The sequence below is a fragment of the Hemicordylus capensis genome, chromosome 2 (genome assembly GCF_027244095.1).
Source record: "Hemicordylus capensis ecotype Gifberg chromosome 2, rHemCap1.1.pri, whole genome shotgun sequence".
NCBI classification, from domain to species: domain Eukaryota; kingdom Metazoa; phylum Chordata; class Lepidosauria; order Squamata; family Cordylidae; genus Hemicordylus; species Hemicordylus capensis.
The window spans coordinates 364,858,483-364,877,890 of record NC_069658.1 but is presented as its reverse complement, the minus strand read 5'-3'; the positions used below and the strand labels follow the sequence as shown (position 1 = coordinate 364,877,890).

The following is a 19,408-nucleotide window of genomic DNA, read 5'->3' as shown; positions in this document are numbered from 1 at the left end:
GGAAGAAAGTATCCTCAGCACTAAATACCAGAAACCTCACAACCCACTAATAAGGTATCTGTGGCAACCAGTTTGAGATTTATCAGGTTAACATTTTGTTAAGGAAAAAGTAACATTATTTACTTAGTAAATGTATATCACATCCCGTTTCCAAGAGGTTCAGGATGGCATACATACTGTAGGGTTATCCAATTTTATTGTAACAACTTCCCTGGTAGTCACACTGGTTCTCTGAGATCATACTCTTGTTAGAAGTAAAGGACTTTGCGCTGTCTCTTGTCTCAAAGACAGTGGAGGAACGACTAGTGAGTCAGAGGGCTAGAGGGTCAAGACATTGGTCATCCCTTCTCTAGTGCTCTGACACTATCCCTTTGGAATGTAGATTGCTACTCTTAGGGACTAACTTCCATCCTTCCTGCTTTACACTTCCTCTCTCCCTCCTTTTTCTTCCTGTTCCTTCTGCCTTGCAACATGCAAGCTCCTCTCCCCTGCACCAAGTGTGCAGAGATACAGAATCCATCTGCATCCAGCTAGCTAGCTAGATTAGAGATCCTAACTCCTCACTTTCCTATCTAGAATGGAGTTCTCTAATAAATACAATTTATATTGATTTGAAACTATGAACTGGTTCCAAGTTACTTACTCTCAGCATACACGCATGCCTAACTAAATTCTGCTGTGTTGTGCCTCTGTGCACTCTGCTATAATGAAAAAGGGGTTCTCCTACCAGAGAGAATTCCCAACAGCTCTAATTCATTCTATGGAGCTCTGCAGGCTTTGGGGGTGCTTAGCTCTGAGGAGTATGTTAATGCTGATCCAGCCAGCTCCAGATGGCATTGACCTTTTGCACCAGTAACCCTAATGACCACTAGGGGCATTGGGAGTAGAGATAGATAGGTTCTCCTCTTTCCTCTTTATCTCTGCCTCTATGACCCCTTTATGAATAGAATGTACTCAGGAACTTACTGGGAGCGACCTCCTCCTCCTCCTCCTCCTCCTCCTCCTCCTCCTCCTCTTTCTTCTTCCCAGAAATTAATGCTTCTAGCTCTTTCTCTGGGCACCATGCTTCTATAGGTCTCTCTCTGACCACCATGTAGGCAGTGGTTAGATATAGGTCTTTCCTATCATCATGGGCTTCTGAATAATGTAGATTAGTTACATGAATCTCCATGCTTATCATTTACAAGCTGTTCTCCCCAAGACCCTGTTAACTTCTGCTGTAATGGGAGTGAGTGCTTGCTATCTATCTATCTATCTATCTATCTATCTATCTATCTATCTATCTATCTATCTATCATTGTCCTAAACGTACCTGCCACTAATCCCATGCGTGGCAGCTCTTGCGAGTGTTCATGATTGAGCTGCCAATTAGCAACGGGGACGGGTGGCCTGGCTGACTGCGGAGGAGAAGCAGCCACTGCCAGGCCGGCCAGCAGAAGCGCCTGTTGTTAGGCCGGCAGGCCGGCTAGTTGAGGAGAAGCAGTGGCTGCCAGGCTGCCAGGCAGCTGCGGAGGAGAAGTGGCAGCCAGCAGGCTGAGGAGAAGCAGCCGGTGGCGGCAGGCCAAGGAGAAGCGGCCACCAAGGGAGAATGAAATGGGGCTGAAGCGGGGAACAGGGAGAACTAGGGGCGCGGATGCTCTGCGCCAGGTCAGCTTGTATAAGTAAATACCCCCAACAGATGCCAGTTAACACCTTGTGAGCTTGCTCGGCAGACAACTGTATTTATAGGAAGAAAGGGTAGTCCTCCAGAGAAATGTTATCTGGTGTTTAATTACTAGCCCATTCCATATACATATAACCACGTTACTCTCTTGTTGCAGGGGCTGGCCAAGGTTAGATCCAAGGGTCTTGCGATCCCTAGGCCTGAATCTGGACCATGAAACGCTTTCCTCCAAATTTTTACAGCTGATGAATTATATAGAAGAGCAGACTCTTGCTTTGGCTGAACTCAAGAACCCTGGGAGCAGTTCAGAAACAGGGGAGGTGCTGGCCACTACTGCATGTTCAGGAGGGCTTGTGTCTTCCTAAATCCCTTGCTCCCACTGGGAATATAATCTGATCATATCTTATTGAGACTCTTCAGCTGTTTCCTAGCAACTGTGTCTGAGCCTTATGCCCAACTGGCATGATGGGAATGCACATACCCAAGAGGAAACACTCCCCGCTTTTGAACGCGGAATGAAAGATTCTGAGTTCTCTGATTACAGAGAACTTCCAGTACTTAAGATGTGATATTTTCTTGAAGCTATTTCCCCTCAGAATCACCCCAAAGTGTGGTGCATGTCCCCTACCAATACATATGTGACCTAAGAAAGAATAGTCAGAAATACCACCACCACTTAGTGGCTGAGAGGCTTACCCTGTGCAGCCCATTCCTTCTGTAAGCAGGAAGTGAGGCAGATTTTGAAATGAGGGGATCTGAAAAGTAAAACAAAAAAAATAGCAAGCTTTATCAACTGGAAGTATTTGCCTAGGAAAAGCTCTAGTGAGAGAAAGGTCCTTATTGCCCAGTCACAACAGAAAATTAATTGTATGGAGGAAGAACAGAATAAGGTCCATCTCACAACCATTAGAGGGGAAGGAACGGGGGTGGGGAAAGGCAAGGATGAACCTCCCTTCTACCCAGATGATCGTTGGATCACCTTTTCAGCACGCAGCTGCTCACCCACATGATCTGCACAACTCCAAACAGCATGGATTTCTGAAGGCTGAGAGAATAAGTCGCAGCCTCTGCGAATCCCGAGATGCACTGCATGAGCATTGAGGGATTCCCCCTCAAGCTGGGTGCTCTAGGCAGCCAGCTCTATGTATGCTCAGGCTGCTGCAGCCTGAGCATACACACAACCCCGTACCTAAAGGGTGCACTTGCACCCTTTAACCCTGGTTAAAGGTTGGGGTTAGAAGTCGGGCTGGCGGGGGCAGAAGCACCCGGATCAGGAGGCTGCCCCTAGCCTGGGTCGGGCTGCTCATGTGCATAGCCTTACAGACTGGAATTTGTTTACAGCAACTGTTGCATCTGCAGGAGTGGTGGAAACATTGAATGGAGACTTCTTAAAAGAGGTCACTCAGAAAATCCAAATGGTCCCCTCCCACAATGATAAGAATATAATTGTAAACTAAAAAACCTGACCATTTTCTGCCTGCCATAGTGCCCCACATCTGCTGTCTGGCAACAGGTCACCTCACCCTACCTAAGGACAGAGTTGGCCAGGACACTCACTGCTTCCCCTGGCAATTGCAGACACACTTACTGGGAGTTCACATTAACACACAAACATCATCCCTTATAAAAGGCCTTACTGCTTCTCACTAGCAAAAATAGAGGCTAGGAAGCTGTAGTGTGACCAACCTCCACCCTCGCCTCCACAGTCTCATAAAGAGGATGCTGATCCAGCTCTCAAACTCCCATTAACGCCAGGACCTTTCACTTAAACTGCATGAAAGAGCACAGAGCAAGAGAGAGGCAGGATGGGTACGTACCGCTGTCAGCCAGGTAATGCATCCTGGGAGCTGTAGAGGAAGACAAGAAGTCAGTCACACACTTGGGATCTGCTGCTTTCTCAGGCGAGTGGGTCTTGGCACACCCCAAGGGCTGGGTCGCACTGACAAGGCCCGTACAGGTGCATATGTGGGTTACACATGTTCACATAGAATGGAGAGTGTGAACAAAGGAGTGTGGACCTAACAACAGCTGCAGTGGAGAAAATGCTATCGTAATCATGGTTCACACTGACTGTAAAGGTAAAGTGTGCCATCAAGGCAGTTTCGACTCCTGGCGCCCACCTGTGGTTTTCTTTGGTAGAATACAGGAGGGGTTTACCATTGCCTCCTCCTGTGCAGTATGAGATGATACCTTTCAGCATCTTTCTATATCACTGCTGCCCAATATAGGTGTTTCCCATAGGTGTTTCCCATCATCTGGGAGACATACCAGTGGGCATTTGAACTGGCAACCTTCTGCTTGCGACTGTACCTGTACCTTTTCCCAGTAAGAAGAAACACAGCTGGGCATAGGGGCTGAACATAAAATTACCAGTATCGTGAGTGACACACCTATGAGCAGGATCTGCCAGAAGGAAATGCTTAACCATTCTGTCTGCCCATCCACGTTCTCTGCTTGTACGTAAGCCTCCCAGGATAGTTTTGGTGGTTTTTTGTTTTTGAAGTGTCACTGGAAAGGTGTCATCCTCTAGTTTGGGCCAGTCTTGTCGTTACTCAAACCAAGAAGGTAGCTATCAATGGTCCCATCTAGTGGCCAGCTATTGTAATTGCAGAAACACACCTGCAGTTATTCAACTTGCCCCTCCCCCAAACTCCCTCTGCATGGAGGAAAACTGAAGGTGGGACAGTGTGGTAGCCTATCAAAGATTAATGAAAGCTTTCTTCAGGCTCAGGCTAGTAGGTTGCCTCAGGGAATGCTATAGTGTGAGTGCATACGTGTGAGAGAAGGTGTACATGTTAAGCCTGAAATGCGTGCATGCACGCGCACACACACCCTTGGACAAACCTGGGCATCTTAGAATATATGATTCTTGTGAGCATAATTTTATTGTCAGACATAACTGTGAGCTCAAACACTAGGTGGCAGCACATCATATATTCTTCTAGCTCTCTGATATGTGATACACCAGCAAACCCCACTCTAGCTTAGTACAATATGCACACAAATGGGCAAATGACAAAGAATCCTTCTAAAAACATGAACACACCATGTATTAGCTGATTTAAAAGAGCAAAAGACCTTCTCTGGATGTTCCTCAGCCAATCTGACCCTCTCAAACATGACTGGATACCTCTGCCTGCCCTGTAAAAGGCCAAACAGCAGTTGACCAGGCAAAAGGATGACCATGAGAATGTCGTGAGAAAGCCAGAGCCAGATATGTATCCTAGATGTCAATCTGTATAAAGTAGCTCTGAAACAGAGTCACTCTCTTGTTGAAGATGAGGCATGGCTGCTGAGTAAACTTAGCAGCCATGGAATAAGGAATGGAAACAGAAAGTAGGAATAAATTGACAGTTCCCACTGTCGAGAGAATTAAGAAGTGGGATCCCCCAAGTATCTCTATTGGGTTTGGTCCTTTGCCATTATCTGGACACAGGAGTGCGTAGTGAGGTGGCCAAGTCTGCAGATGGCACCTAATTATTCAGGACTGGACTGTGAAACCTAAAATGGACTGCAAAGTGCTCTCCAAACTGAATGTATGGACCACAGACATTCAGTAAATAAAAAGATATATCAAATCATATATTAATGTATATATAGATATATTATATCTATGTAAGCCGCTTTGGGAACTTTGAAAAGCATTATATAAATATTCTTCATCGTATAAATGTGTAAATAATGCACATTAAAAGCTCAGCTTTAGATATATATGAGTAGTGATGTTGTCTGAGCTGGCAGTAACTAACCAGGAAAGATCCTGTGGGCATATGGATAGCTCAACAAAAGCGCTGCTCCGTGCTGCTCTTGGCAACGCTGGTCATGTGGGTGCATGGCTTGTGTTCTGCCCAGGCTGTGAGTGGTCATCTGGGGGAAAGTAGGTTGAACCCTGCCTTCCCCGCTTCCTGCCCGATTGCGCATGGTCATCCACTGAAACTAATGGGCAGTAGATTCAGGACAGGAGAAGAATAACTACACACACAACATAAATAATGTATGGAATTCACTGCCACAATGAGTGGTAACAGCCACTAGTTTTGATGGCTTTAAAGGGGGATTAGGCCCATTCAGGAAGGAAAGATTTATCAGTGGCTGCTAGTGCTAGTCATGTTAACGAAATGGAAGCTTCCGTTTCAGAGTCAGGAGGCTCTGAATACCAGGTGCTGGGGAATGCGGGAGCAGGCGTGGTGGTGGGGGGGGAGGCAACAGCAGGAGAGGGCGGCCTCCTTTACGGCCTGCTTGGGTCTAATCCAGCAGGGCTTCTCTTATGTTCTTTCTTATAAGAGCCTGAGGAGGAAGCTCCATCATTGGCCAAGATTAATTTCTTTTATCTCACAAATCCCTTTTTGCTGCCCTAAGAACATGTATGTGTTGGAGGGTGGAAACCAAGCTTATTCGGGAAGTGAAGTGAAATTAAAATAATTAGTGTTGCAGCAACAAACTATAATCTGGCTCAATGACAACTGTAACCATAAGGTTGATGGAAAACCTGGCCAAGTTCAGTTCCATCCCACAAAGGACTAGAAGATCAATTTCAGCCATACGAGCAGTGGTTAGGAACTGCCCTTTACAACAAATACAGGCTTAACAATACCTGGCTTGAATTTACACAGCTTCAGGAATAGTTGGCATTGTCCATGATACCTCCATGCAATCATATCTCTCATACAATAGCAAGTGATGGCCCATGAGAAGACAACCTTTCTTTGTATTGTTGCTTACATCCATTCAAGGAGCTTTCATAGCCAGCTGTGTGAAGAGCTTCTCTACTTCCTGCTGAGCTGCGGGGCGGCGTCCAAGGGTCAGCATAGGAATGGGATCGAGCCTTCATTTCTTCCTTCAGTATCAGCCTGCCAATACCAGTCTGGATCTAGGCACCACAGGAGGTTAAGAGAACAAATATGATTATATATATGAATTAGGGCTGATCTGGATGTGTCCCGCATTTTCACCATTCTGCTTGCAGGCAAAAATAAGGGGATGGTTGGCTATCTTTCTTCTTCTTCTTCTTCTTCGTGCATGGAAACATTCTGAGTGTGTGTGTGAGGGGGTGAAACTGAAAAGAGTTTTGAGGTATGGGCTCACCACAACTACATGAAACCCCTGGGAGAGATCATCCAGAGATTTGGTGCAGGGTGTTCTCAGTATGCCGATGAAACCCAAATCTGTTTCTCCATGTTGACATCATCAGGAGAAGGCATATTTTCCCTAAATGCCTGCCTGGAGGCAGTAATGTGCTGGATGAGCGATAATAAACGGAGATTGAATCCAGATAAGATGGGGGTACTTACTATGTAGGGTTGGAACTTGGGAGACTATTTAGATCTTCTGGTTCTGGATGAGGCCACACTCCCCCAGGAGGAACAGGTATGCAGTCTGGGAGTGCTTCTGGATCCACACCTCTCCCTGGTATCTCAGGTAGAGGCAGTAGCCAGAAGTCTTTTCTATCAGCTTCGGCTGATACACCAGCTGCATCCATTTCTTGAGATGAACAACCTCAGATGAACAACAGGTATGCAGTCTGGGAGGCCACGCTGGTCTCCAGGTCATCTCAAAGAGGCCATATCACTACTATACTAAAAGAGCTAGACTGGCTACCGATAAGTTACCGGGCAAAATACAAAGTGCTGATTATCTATATATTTATTTCTCCTAGGCGTACCCGTCGCTAATCCCATGTGCGGCAGCTCTCATGAGAAGCTGCCAGATCAGCGACGGGACGGGGAGAAAACAGCCGCCAGGATGAGGAGGCAGTGGCAGGCCAGGCCGGCCACCAGAATGATGCGGTGGCCGGGCCACAAGGAGGAGGCGATGGCGAAGGGCCCGGCTGCCGGGATGAGGAGGTGGCGGCAGGAGGAGGGGACGGACCGGCTTGAAAGCCGGCCAGAACCCATTGCTGGGCGGGGAGGGGGAGAAGCAGGCTGGGCAGGCCATCAGAAGCACAGATGCTCTGTGCCAAGCCCAGCTAATACTGTAACCTATAAAACCCTAAACAGCTTAGGCCCTGGATATTTAAGAGAATGTCTTCTTCACTATGAGCCCCATCATCCACTGAGATCATCCAGTGAGGTTCATCTGCAGTTGTCACCAGTTTCTCTGGTGGCTATAGAGGGAGGGGCCTTGTCTATTGCCTGCCCAAGACTCTGGAATGTGCTCCCTGCTGAATTCAGAGCCTCCCCATCTCTGACAACTTTTAAAAGGTCTCTATTAATTTGGCTCTGGTTTTAAATTGTTTTAAGGTTTTTATCTTTTGTGTTTTAACTGTTTTATGTTGCTGTAGTGTGCCCAGAGACAAATGTTTGGGGTGGTATACAAATTTGATAAACAAACATACATAGTGGTGGTAGCGGTGGCAATTTTTAATTTTAATTTTACATTTTATGTTGTGGTGGTGGCTGTAAAAATGCTTGAGGTACTAGTAATTTTCCTCACAGCCACGATTATTTTTCCCAGAATGCACTGGGTAATAATACTATATAATGACTTCAGGGTGTTCCCAGTGCATTCTGGGGTGGGTTTTTATTTTATTTTATTTTAAAGATGGATAGGAGTCGTCAACTGTGGGGAAATTACCAGCACTTCAAGACAAGTGCAGCTGAGGTCACCATTGCCAGGCATAAAATGTGTTTTAAAAGAAGAAAAGAATAAGGGAGTGTCACCTCTGCCACCAAGTTGTGGTAAGCTTCACATCCTGAAACTCTTTCCTATTTCACCTTCACATTTCCCTTGCTTGTTTCTAACCCTGAAAACCCCTCCTCACACCAAACTGGGGAGAACCCCTCCCAAAAGTGAACTTAGTTTGGTTCAGAACAGCACTAATATGTATATGCAGCTCCCCTTCCCACAACTCAAATTCTCTTTTTTGACTTCAGTGGCAGTAATGTTAGCAGCATTACTGATGACAGGAACTTGTTGGTGATGTGATATATGTTCCCAATGAAGTCACCAACCATGGATTATTCCATCACAATGTAATGTTATCTGAAGAGACAGAAAACAGTCAGAATCTCAGCTGACTGTCTCTTCTTGTAAAGTTGCAACCAGTATAGCAGTGGGAGGTGGCACTGTTAGGACCTTGAAGGCATACTAGCCAAAGGGGGTGGGGAGAGAGAGAGCTTTTGGGAAGTTACAGGAGGTAGCTGGGTTGAAATAATATTTTCAAGCTCAGCATAAAATGGACAAAGAAGAATGAGTGAAGATAGGCACTCACTTTGTGCATCCCTCGATCAAACCCATCTTCTTCTCCTCCAGATGAGAATCTCCGAACTCGTGGTGCTACAAAGAAATGTGGGCAGGGACAGTCAATTCAAAGAACTGGCTTGCGTGGCATTCAGAGGAAAACCATAGCTGCCAATCAGAAAGGGCTTGCTACGCATGGGGCAACACTGGACATGGGTTTTTGTACTCCAAAGGTAGGGTGCTCCTTTTGGTCCAGGACTTTCAGACCGGCATCGGTTTATTCTTTTCAACTCTCCAAGTAATAGAAACATTTTTTAGTGCTGAGTCACAGCTGGGAAGTCAGAGCCTTAGGTCAACTTAAGGTAAAGTGTGCTGTCGAGTCAGTGTCGACTCCTAGCGACAACATAGCCCTGTGGTTGTCTTTGGTAGAATATAGGAGGGGTTTACCATTGCCATCTCCCACGCAGTATGAGATGATGCCTTTCTGCATTTTCCTATATTGCTGCTGCCCCATATAGGTATTTCCCATAGTCTGGGAAACATACCAGTGGGGATTCGAACTGGTAACCTCTGGCTTGCTAGTCAAGTCATTCCCCCACTGTGCCATTAGGTGGCTTACTCCACTTAAGGTAGCCAGTTACAAAAGATGGTAGGGCTCCTGACTCCTGTATCTTTAACAGTTGGGGAGAAGAGGGAATCTCAGCTGGTGCAGCTTTTCTCACTTCTGTATAACAAGCTTTACCTGCAGAAATTCCTCCTCCTATACAATTCTTAAACAGGAGGCACACTCCTCCCAGTTCCCCCTTCCTATGCCTAATATCCCCAGCATGTCATTGCAGATCATGGCTATAACCTTAATCAAGGCGGTGGTGGTGGTGGTGGGGAGCTTCTGTGTCCTGGAGTGGGGAACATATGTTACCTTTGGGTGACCCTTGAAAAGTCCAGTACTCCGTCTCTGAGTGGTAATATGGGTCTGGAGAATAGGCTGGGCTGTACTTGGAGGTCTGGGCAATATCTTCACTGGTTTTGCTTTTCGTAGCTGCAGGTTGGGTATCTGTGAGGAGAAGAAGAAGAAGAAACAGATAAAGAGACTGACTCAGAAAGAAAACCTGACCTCTTTAGAAGACTCTGGTTCACATTACCCAAGGTGCAGGCAGAGCCATTTGTTTAAATCTGGGTCAGCCTCAATCAATCCTGCATAAAGCAGAAGGTGATAAAGTTCCATTTTTAATGCAAAAGGGACACAAAAGGGAAGGGACCCAGTCCAACCCGCATACTTGCCTTTCAGATCATCATAGCCTCTCCCATTCCCCCCACTCACTGTGGGGTCTTTTCTCCCAGCTGGGCTCTCTTCTGGTATCGGAGCCCAGCTGTGGGGTGGGGAGTGACATTGGGAGAAAGGCTGTGTGGGAAAGGATGTTGTGGATGTGGAGGGTTCAGCACCCCTCCCTGAGCACCCCTTTTGCACTAAAATTTGTCCCCACCTCCTGTATTCTAGAAGACTGAGGTAGACCCCAGTTTAAAAGAATGGGCCCACTGTTACCATGTCTATTAATTGAACTACTTTTCAAAGTCAACAAACAATAAACAGGATAGAAACATAGGAAACTGCCAGATACTGAGTCTGACCATTGGTCTATCTAGCTCAGTATTGTCTTCACAGACTGGCAGCGACTTCTCCAAGGTTGCAGGCAGGAATCTCTCTCAGCCCTATCTTGGAGAAGCCAGGGAGGGAGAACTTGAAACCTTCTGCTCTTCCCAGAGCGGCTTCATCCCGAGGGGAATATCTTGCAGTGCTCACACATCAAGACTCCCATTCAGATGCAACCAGGGCAGACCCTGCTTAGCTATGGGGACAAGTCATGCCTGCTACCACAAGACCAGCTCTCCTCTCCCCAAGCTGAATTTATCACAGGCAAAGTGATAACTGGCAGTTGCCTCTTCATAAAGCTGAGGCTCTAAACCAGGGATTCTCAAACTTGGGTCCTCAGGTGTTATTGGACTTCAACTCCCATAATCCCCAGCCTCAGTGGCCTTTGGTTGGGGATTATGGGAGTTGAAGTCCAATAACACCTGAGGACCCAAGTTTGAGAATCACTGCTCTAAACCAAGCCCTCTCAACTTTGGCCCTCCTGCAGATGTTGGTCTACAACTCCCATAATCCCTGGCTATTGGCCACTGTGGCTGGGGATTATGGGAGTTGTAGTCCAAAACCAGCTGGGGGTGGGTGGGGCTAAATTGAGCAGGCCTGCTCTACACAGAGTATTGCAGATAGGCAATGCCCCATGCGCCAGTAGTGAGTGACACTTGTCCCTGGCCAACAGAGAAGTGGCAAACCCATCTGTCCACTCCCACCCTTATTCTACCAGGAGAATGCCCAGGGTTCTTAAAGCCAGAGCTGGAACTGCCATTGCAACCGTTTCCAAACTGGAAGCACAGCACAGCTCCACAAGAGTGCTGTTTGTTCCTTATGTCAAAAGGAAAACAGAGAGTAAAGGGGACATGCTTCTAGGATAGTGCAGCAGAGGCAGGTGGGGAAGGAAAGAGGGAGCAACGGAAGGAGGGGAGAAGAGCGCAAAGTGCAACAGGGTGGGCTGGGCTCCACTGTCTCCATTATTCCCAAGGCTGGGGCAATGAGCAGCTTGTGCCTGACAGGGATGCAACAGCAGATACAACATGCGCCACATGCCAGGACTAAAGGAGGAGGCCCTGCATGGTCTGGCCTCACAGGAGAGTGACAGGAAATGATAGGGAGAACATGGCTTAGCATAAGGCTTCGGAAGGCTTGGGGTGAAACCCACCACAGTCCTGATGTGGATTAGCACCCCTTGTGGCTCCTGTTTGCCTCTGGAGAGAAGCTGCCATTGCAGCTTTCCTCTATAATAACCCAGTGGGGCTGTGGCGGGAGGGGTGATCTGGATTGGGACTTCAGCAGAAGCAAAGAGTTCACACTCCCCTCTGCCCAATCTGGATGTTCCTCTTCCAGCTGCTACCTAACGATGACAACTCAAGCACACCAGGGCCAAACATCATCATCATCATGATCATCATCATCATCATCATTATTATTAATTCGATTTCTATACCGCCCTTCCAAAAATGGCTCAGGGCGGTTTACACAGAGAAATAATAAATAAATAAGATGGACCCCTGTCCCCAAAGGGCTCACATTCTAAAAAGAAACATAAGCTAGACACCAGCAACAGTCACTGGATGTACTGTGCTGGGGGTGGATAGGGCCAGTTACTCTGCCCCTGCTAAATAAAGAGAATCACCATGTTAAAAGGTGCCTCTTTGCCCAGTTAGCAGGGGGCCCTTGATGCAAACTACTGTAGGCCTAAAGCTAGAGACTGAATGACTGATGTGAAAGGAAGTGAAGGTAAGATAGTAAAGGTCTCACTGGCTGTGATGGACAGGCTCACCCTGTTATTTTCTGTAGTGCTTCACCTATTTGATCAGAGACAAAAGAACTGAGCATGAACACCATGGATAATCATGGCTTTACCTACCATATTTTCAGATCTTTTAAAAAACACTGGCCGGCATCATGACTTGTGAAGCGCACGTGAAGCAAAGGAAGCATGTATGCCTTTCCCACATTCTAGAGTAAAGTAGTGTGGGAACTCATGCAGAGGGGGCATGCTTTTAGCCAATCTCCTCTTCACTCTGAAGCACTCCATGACCGCCCCCTGAAAGAGTCCCTCAAGCTCCTGCAACCCTCAGGGATATATTTTTTTTGGGGGGGGGGTGTCACAGAGTGCTTTAGATGGAAGGGGAGATGGGTGAGAATCATATACACCACTGCACAAGTACCTGTGCCGCTTTGCTCCGGAACACAGTAAATGCATGCATGCTTTCATGTGCTTTGCAAATCAGGATGTCAGCCACTCTGTCTCCAGCCTGATATGGACGATGGGCACATAAAAGATCTCCTCAAACAGCCTGATCCTATGCATCTTCATTGAGAAGCCAGTCCCACTGTGTTCAATGGGACTTACTCCCAGGTAGTGCCAAACTCCAAGGTTTGCTGCAGGGAGCTGGTGGGGTTCTCAGAAACATGCATGTTGGGGTTGCTATAAAGAGAGGCAAAAGCTACTTACAAAGCAGCGGGGTGCAGACAGTCAGCAGGGCAGGATGGTTAGGCAGACAGCAAAAAAGGGAAGGGGGAAGGAAAGAGAGGAGATACTTGGTTACTGTCATAAGCCACAATGCTTCTAAAAGGAAAACCTGATTATGAGCACAGAACAAGTCCCTTCTCCTCACAGCTAGGACCTGCCCAGCACACCTCCCATCTTCCTTGATCTCAGAGCAGTACCCCCAAAGGCCCAAAGGGTGCTGCTGTTGTTCTCTTGCCACGACATCCTGCCTGGCTTGAAGCAAACCCAGCCATGCCTTTCTTGTAGGACCGGTTCCTCCAAAGTTCTTCAGTTATATATCTGGCTTCTTCCACTCCCAGCCTGCTAGTGAGCTACGTCAGATGTTAAAATGTGTGTGCAGCATTCAAAGTTCCAAAGGGGAAGGTGACCAGTTGGGACTTAACTAATTTTAGCACTGATTCCTTCACCTCCGGTGTTATTCTCAAAGTGATATTAACTTCTCTAAAGATGTATAGGCAAGTGATCCTTTTTGTGCAAGCTGATTGGATTAGGAAGTGGACACTGTGTGGACTGTATAACTCTACTCTTGTTTTATTGGCTGATGTTGCTGGAGGGTAGACTACTAGAGCAATCCTATCTGTACTGTCCAAAAATGGAGTTGGTGATGCTTTTTACACATTTCTGTAGTGTTATGGGAGCTGCTTTTCTGTGGGATCATCCCACAGAGCCGTGGTAATGTTTAAAGGCCTGCAACACAGTGGGTGAGGCCAATTGCATGGGTCTCTCTCATGCGTAGGAAAGATCTCTGATTGCGTGGGAAAGATCCATGCAGTCATCCCCACCCATGTGGTTGTGGGCTGTTACCCCACATCAGTGCTGAGAGATGAACCCACAGAAAAGTACTTCTCACAGTGCCAGTATAGCATCTAATAGTCACCTTAATGCATAGAGCAGACCCTTTCGTCTTGCTCCATCTTATTTCCTTTCATTTGCTTAAGTCAGTAATAGAGTAAAAATGGCCAACTAAATAACCCATTGCTCCTTTGCCTTCATTCCCTTTGAGGAGGTCTATGTAGGTTTTGTTTCTGATCTATGGAACACCCTAAGACAAGTCTGAAGGTTTCTACCCCAGAATGAGCCACCATGATGGTTCCAGAACACACAGCCATTTTTGCTTTGTTCTTATCCCTGCCCCAAAGGCCAGAGATCTATCTCCCAAAATGAATGTCCCTTTCCCCCAAGGGTGCATCATGTTCAGTCCTGGCATCAGTGTCAACTCTGTATAATTTCAGTAAAGCTCACATAGCTGCTTCATATGCAGCACACTGCAATGGAAGCTATAGGAGAATCGGACGTCATTATGTGTGTTCATATATGTGCCAAATGCCATGCCCAAACTGTACCGTGTCTTTTATAGATGGGGGGTTTCCGGTAGATGTTACTCTCTGCAGCAGCTGGAGGCAAAAAGAAAGATAATGAAGGGAAGAAAGAGACAGAAAAAGAGACAGGGAAAAGAAGCCAGTGTGTGGATTCTAGAGCCACAGGAGCCACAACATTTGGGAGTCAGGTCCCCGCTGCCCATGACCAACTCACTTGCTTACTCCATTTGGTATGTACCCCTTTCCCAGAAGATCGTGGTATAAAGTGAGGCAACCTTATTCTAAGTATCTGCACAGCAGAGATAGGTTGGGAGCCGGTTTGATGGGGGAAGAAGGAATTTAATCCTGTTTGGAGTGATGTGTGCTATAGACAGCCATAAGACAGAGAATGTGTGCGTGCACAAGAGGCCATGCTGTAAGCATGCTCACTAGTAACAGCATGCAGAGTCAGGCAGACATTGCTCCTTCTGGTACAGTTGGTGGCTTGCTTCAGTTCCTGCGAGGGGAAGTTCCGGTTTGGGTGGTGCTAGCAACCATCATCTCCTTTGTCTGCCAATAGTCTCAGATGTTCTAGGAGTTGGTTGTTCTTCAGAAATACAGGGAGCTAAACCTCACCCCATCCTTGCCAAAGCGAAAAACAAGTCAACCACAGTCTCTTCAAAGAAGAGAAAAGCAAAGCAAGCTGGGAACAGGTGCTACCCTACCAGCACACAGGCTTATTGATGGGGCTGGACTGGTGAGACAGACAAAGGGCCATCCATAAAAGACATCAGCAAAAACTACTGGGGCACTAGTCATCTGAACACCATTTCTGGTGGTGGTGGTGGTGATGACTGGAGGGTCAGATGACAAGGAAAATGCCAGAAAGCATGGGCCAGTTGAGGTGACATGGGGCCTTTCCTGCTACAGCCAAGGAAATGCCCTTCACCCATGGATTGATTACGTGGAAGCCTAAATGACACTGCATGACTCCAAACCCACTTCATTGCCCTGCACTCCTTCAGAGAATACATATTTAGACCCCCCCCCCCAAAAAAAGCCTCCAGCAAAAACCTGGATGTGCCTAAACCCAGGGAGCTAGCTTGGTCCATTACTGGAAGGACAACTGCCAAATGAAATCTGGATTTTAGTTTTGATCACCAGAGAACCAAGGGGAGAAAAGTCAAACCCTAACTGTGGGTTCTATCATTTGACTTCATCCATAGTGTGTTTGTTGTTGGAAATCACCTTGAGTATTTTGAATGGAAAGGCAAGATATACATTTTTAAAATAAACAAAAGTAAGCCTTATCTGCCCCTGATAGCTAAAAGCCAGTGTTCCTCTTCCTGACTTATTTGAATGACCGAAGGCAAGATCTTAGAAATCGTTTCAAGTTCTTTTCACATAAAACAGTGTCTGGAAGAGGCCTAAGCTTGACTTCTGGTTCTGAGGGGACATCCAGTGCTACTAGGCATTTGAGAAGGTGTAGGCCACACATGCTTTGAGTGAGTGAATGATTCTAGATTTACTTTGTGAAAAAACCTGGTTGTAGACTGTGTAGGAAGCAGGCAGGTGGGGAGGCCATACATGTATCTACTTGCATACTGACAAGGGACAGGTGTGGACTTCCCTCCCTTCCCGCAGGAGGGGCGGGGCAGTGGCCCTTACCTGGTGGCCCCTGAAGTCTCTGCTGGAGGGGAGCAGCCATCTGGCAAACCCAGAGAAATCTGGGGGAAGGGTGCAGCGGGCCCTGAGGGGAGCAGGAGGAGTATAAGATAAATTATCTGTCAAGGATGGGTGTAGAAGAGTTCCTAGCTGACAGACAAGCTTTGCCGCATGGCCCTTGAGAAAAGAGAAAGGAAGGAAAGGAGCAGGAAGATTTATCCTCGTATGGGAAAGAAAAGCTGCTGGGGAGGGTAAAAACAGGCTTTGGAAGAGGTGGGGTTAAGGTTGCAGGTCTTGTTTATGGATGGCCTCTACTATGAGAGTGTATCTTGCTGTTGCTAGCTGACTCTAGGCTGGCAATAGCACTACTCATGCAATACACATATCTGGCACATGCCTGCATGCATGCACACACACACAAAGACACAGCGCTCCTTCACAGGCTGGCCAGAGGCCTCCAGAGCCTACCTGGAATGTGGAAATGCTTAGGAGCTTGGTATGAGGTTGGTGTAGAAGACCTCACATCTAACTGGCTATAGTAGGGGGAGCTGCGTCCACTCTCTGTTCCTTGAAAGAGCAGATCAGAGGGAGCAGCAGAGAGAGAGAGAGAGAGGCAGAGGAAAACTGGTGTTAAAAGCAGCCATGTTAGAAGAGTAGCAAGCCACCTGTGAATCAATGATGGGGATGCATGGATGGAGGGGTGGTGGTGGCAGCTCCTACACACCATGGTGAAGGGGGAGTGTGGGGTTCACAGATGAACAGGAGCCAGAGGGAAATTCCAAGGTGCATGTCACCAGGGACAGTTCTAAACCCATTCCAGGGATAGTAAAGATGCCATGCCAGGATTTCCCCAGCAGCACCAACTGAGTGCAGAGTCTAGTGACAACAGTATCAAAGACTAGATTTTGGCAGAAGGTGAGGTTCTGATGAACTCATATATTATAGGAAGCCCAAAAGACTTCTGCTGGACATGCTTTTATCTGTGGTTTACTTTCCTGCTCTGCCGGCTTCCTAGTGCAACATGTCAAAACCCTGTGCTGGCTGTGTTCATGCTGAGAAAGAATTTCTTAGCACCTCCGTCTGTGCACATGAATCCTGTGGCATCCATTGCTTCCCACATCATCTGCTCCTTTCAATTTCAGCTCTAGCAAGTAGTCATCATTCTGGACTTGCCACAGAAAAAGGATGATGCTGTATGCGCAAGTGAAGTGAAATCCCCTAGCAATAAACGTTTCACTAACGTGAGGTGCATGAAATAATTGGAATGTAGCTGCCTATGTGCCTACCACCACTCTGTCAAGAAATGGTCCTACCCAATATAGGAAGCTGCCCATGGGATGTAACTTTTTACCCTTCTTTTTCAGAGAGTTAGGACTTCACAATGCGAGCTCTTCAGGAAATGGAAAGATGTGTTGGCACTGATTGCACCTCAGAGAGAAGTTTGTATGTCCTGATGATGTCGCCATGCAGGTTTCCTTTTGGCAGGTGTACTCAGCTTAATCCTGGTGAGGAGAGTCATGCCCTTACCTGAGCGATAATAATGATGTGGAGAGCGTGGGATGGTGGGTGACATGCCCTGGCGGCTATAGGTAGGGGAGTCAATGTAGCCTGGGCTGGACGCTCGTCTCTGCCTCATGTCCATGCTTTCATAAATATCCTGGAAAAGTAAGAGTACTGATTAAAAAAGACTCAGTCACTACAGAGGGGCACACATGTTAGGTCCACCCCAGCCTCTACTTTTTATTTCATTCTAGATGCTCTCCTCCCTTTTCCAACCAAGGGAAGTGAGGGTGGTAACATCACAAAGACATTTGCCTTTACTGTGATCACTGCTACTTGACTCTGATCTGGGAGTCACCTTTCACAGTGTAACCCAAGGTTTATTGGCAATATACTGTAGTCCCCCCAAGACTGAGGGTTGCTTGGCCCAGCTCCCAGCTGGTGCTCCTTCAGCTCTGACTGTACAAGCTCTTGCCACGGGAGCCTACCTATTAGCCTGGTATGGTGTCTGATTACCTGAGAATATGGAGACAGTGTTCCAAGAGACTGGGAGTGACAGGAGGCCAGAGACAAGGCGCGAGAGAGGGACGAGTGGGGAAAGAAAGAGAAGGAAAGATGATTACAAGCTGACTGGATGACTCAGAGGCCAGAACACAGTTCATCTACCCCCAAGTTACTGTCCACTTAGCAAACCAACAACCTTATTAGAGCTGTCAGGGCACTGAGGGAAACCTGAGAGAGAGGCTCCATCAAAACAAAATGATCATGAAGAAGCGCAGAGCCAGCTACACTTTCCTCTCCTATTGTTATGAAGAAGAAGAAAAATAGAGCCAAGTAATTCTCTTCCCCTCCAATACAGATATTTGCCAGACTGCAGTACACTCTCCTCGCCTGCACTGAACTCTTTTGCCTCCCCCCTTCCACTGCCTCTGCACTCAGCAGCCATTTTCTACAGAGGAGCATGAAATGATGATCACTGCCTGTGAATACACAAAGAAACTTTAGACGGCATATCCAGTTTTTTTAAACGCAGGCATCAGTTAACTTATTACACTCAAGAGGATTCCTTTGCTTACTTCTGTAGGGGTAGAAGTAGGGGTAGATCGAGTATCCTTGATCATCACACATCAAGGATACAAAGGTCTGCATGAAATGTCAGACTTAGGCTGACACCTAGATCTGGTCAACCAGCATGAGCAACACAAAATGCACGTGTCAGACTTACACCAGAGAATTCAAACATGATGAAGATGCAAGTCTTTAATAATCTTTCCCCTTCCTTCCTACTTGAGACAGAAGATGCAAGCCAGGAAATTTAATGGCTGAAATGGTCCTGCCCCAGCCCACAGATATATATGGAGCAGCTGCTTCTCCTCCACAAGACGCAGAGTATCCTCAACACATATTCACATGAGAAAAGGAGGAATGTTCTCAAATACCACAGAGAGAATGGAAATATAAAGCACCACTTGCTGAACAACACAACCCATGCCAAGACGATTCCTGGCTGTTTTTAACTGCGCCAAATATCACTCCTGTCATGGCTGCAGTGCAGCCAATATAAGATGCAAGCAGGGCACTCCAGTTCACTGCAAGTGAGATGTGTCAGACCCGAGCACATATGCAAGTGAGAGACAACGGCCCAGTTCATATGTAACACAAAACCGGGAGTTGGCAAACCCGTGTTTTCAATTTGGAACTGTGAACTGCATTGCAGACGTTCATCAAACTGCAGCCTGCCCATCTCCAGTTCCAGGGGAGGTGAGTCCCTCCCTGCTGCTCAGCCACAGAGACCAATCCCAGCAAGCTCCATGGCCAGACTATGGGCAACGCGTTGGCACATCAGCAGAGCGGCCATGCTCCCGAGGGGGACGTGCAGAGCACAATCGTGCATTTTCAGAGTGCTCCACCTGGGCAGGGGAAAGCCCTTTAAATGCCTTGCCATG

General features: G+C 47.1%; 1 protein-coding gene across 12 annotated transcripts in view; it reads right to left on the bottom strand.

Moving 5' to 3' along the window:
* Window positions 1-19,408, bottom strand: part of ABLIM3 (actin binding LIM protein family member 3) — a 196,378-nt gene that overhangs the window by 9,084 nt on the left and 167,886 nt on the right. For 2 of the 12 annotated variants that reach the window (XM_053297264.1, XM_053297265.1), the window contains exons 11-19: window positions 17,979-18,008; window positions 17,490-17,619; window positions 16,431-16,529; window positions 14,343-14,393; window positions 9,762-9,896; window positions 8,874-8,938; window positions 6,386-6,533; window positions 3,481-3,510; window positions 2,360-2,418 (exon numbers count right to left, since the gene is read on the bottom strand). In XM_053297264.1, the coding sequence (XP_053153239.1) occupies window positions 2,360-2,418; window positions 3,481-3,510; window positions 6,386-6,533; window positions 8,874-8,938; window positions 9,762-9,896; window positions 14,343-14,393; window positions 16,431-16,529; window positions 17,490-17,619; window positions 17,979-18,008 (747 nt within the window). The remainder of the gene's footprint in view (window positions 1-2,359; window positions 2,419-3,480; window positions 3,511-6,385; window positions 6,534-8,873; window positions 8,939-9,761; window positions 9,897-14,342; window positions 14,394-16,430; window positions 16,530-17,489; window positions 17,620-17,978; window positions 18,009-19,408) is intronic. The other 10 variants (XM_053297268.1, XM_053297274.1, XM_053297267.1 and 7 more) reach the window with 9 other exon arrangements.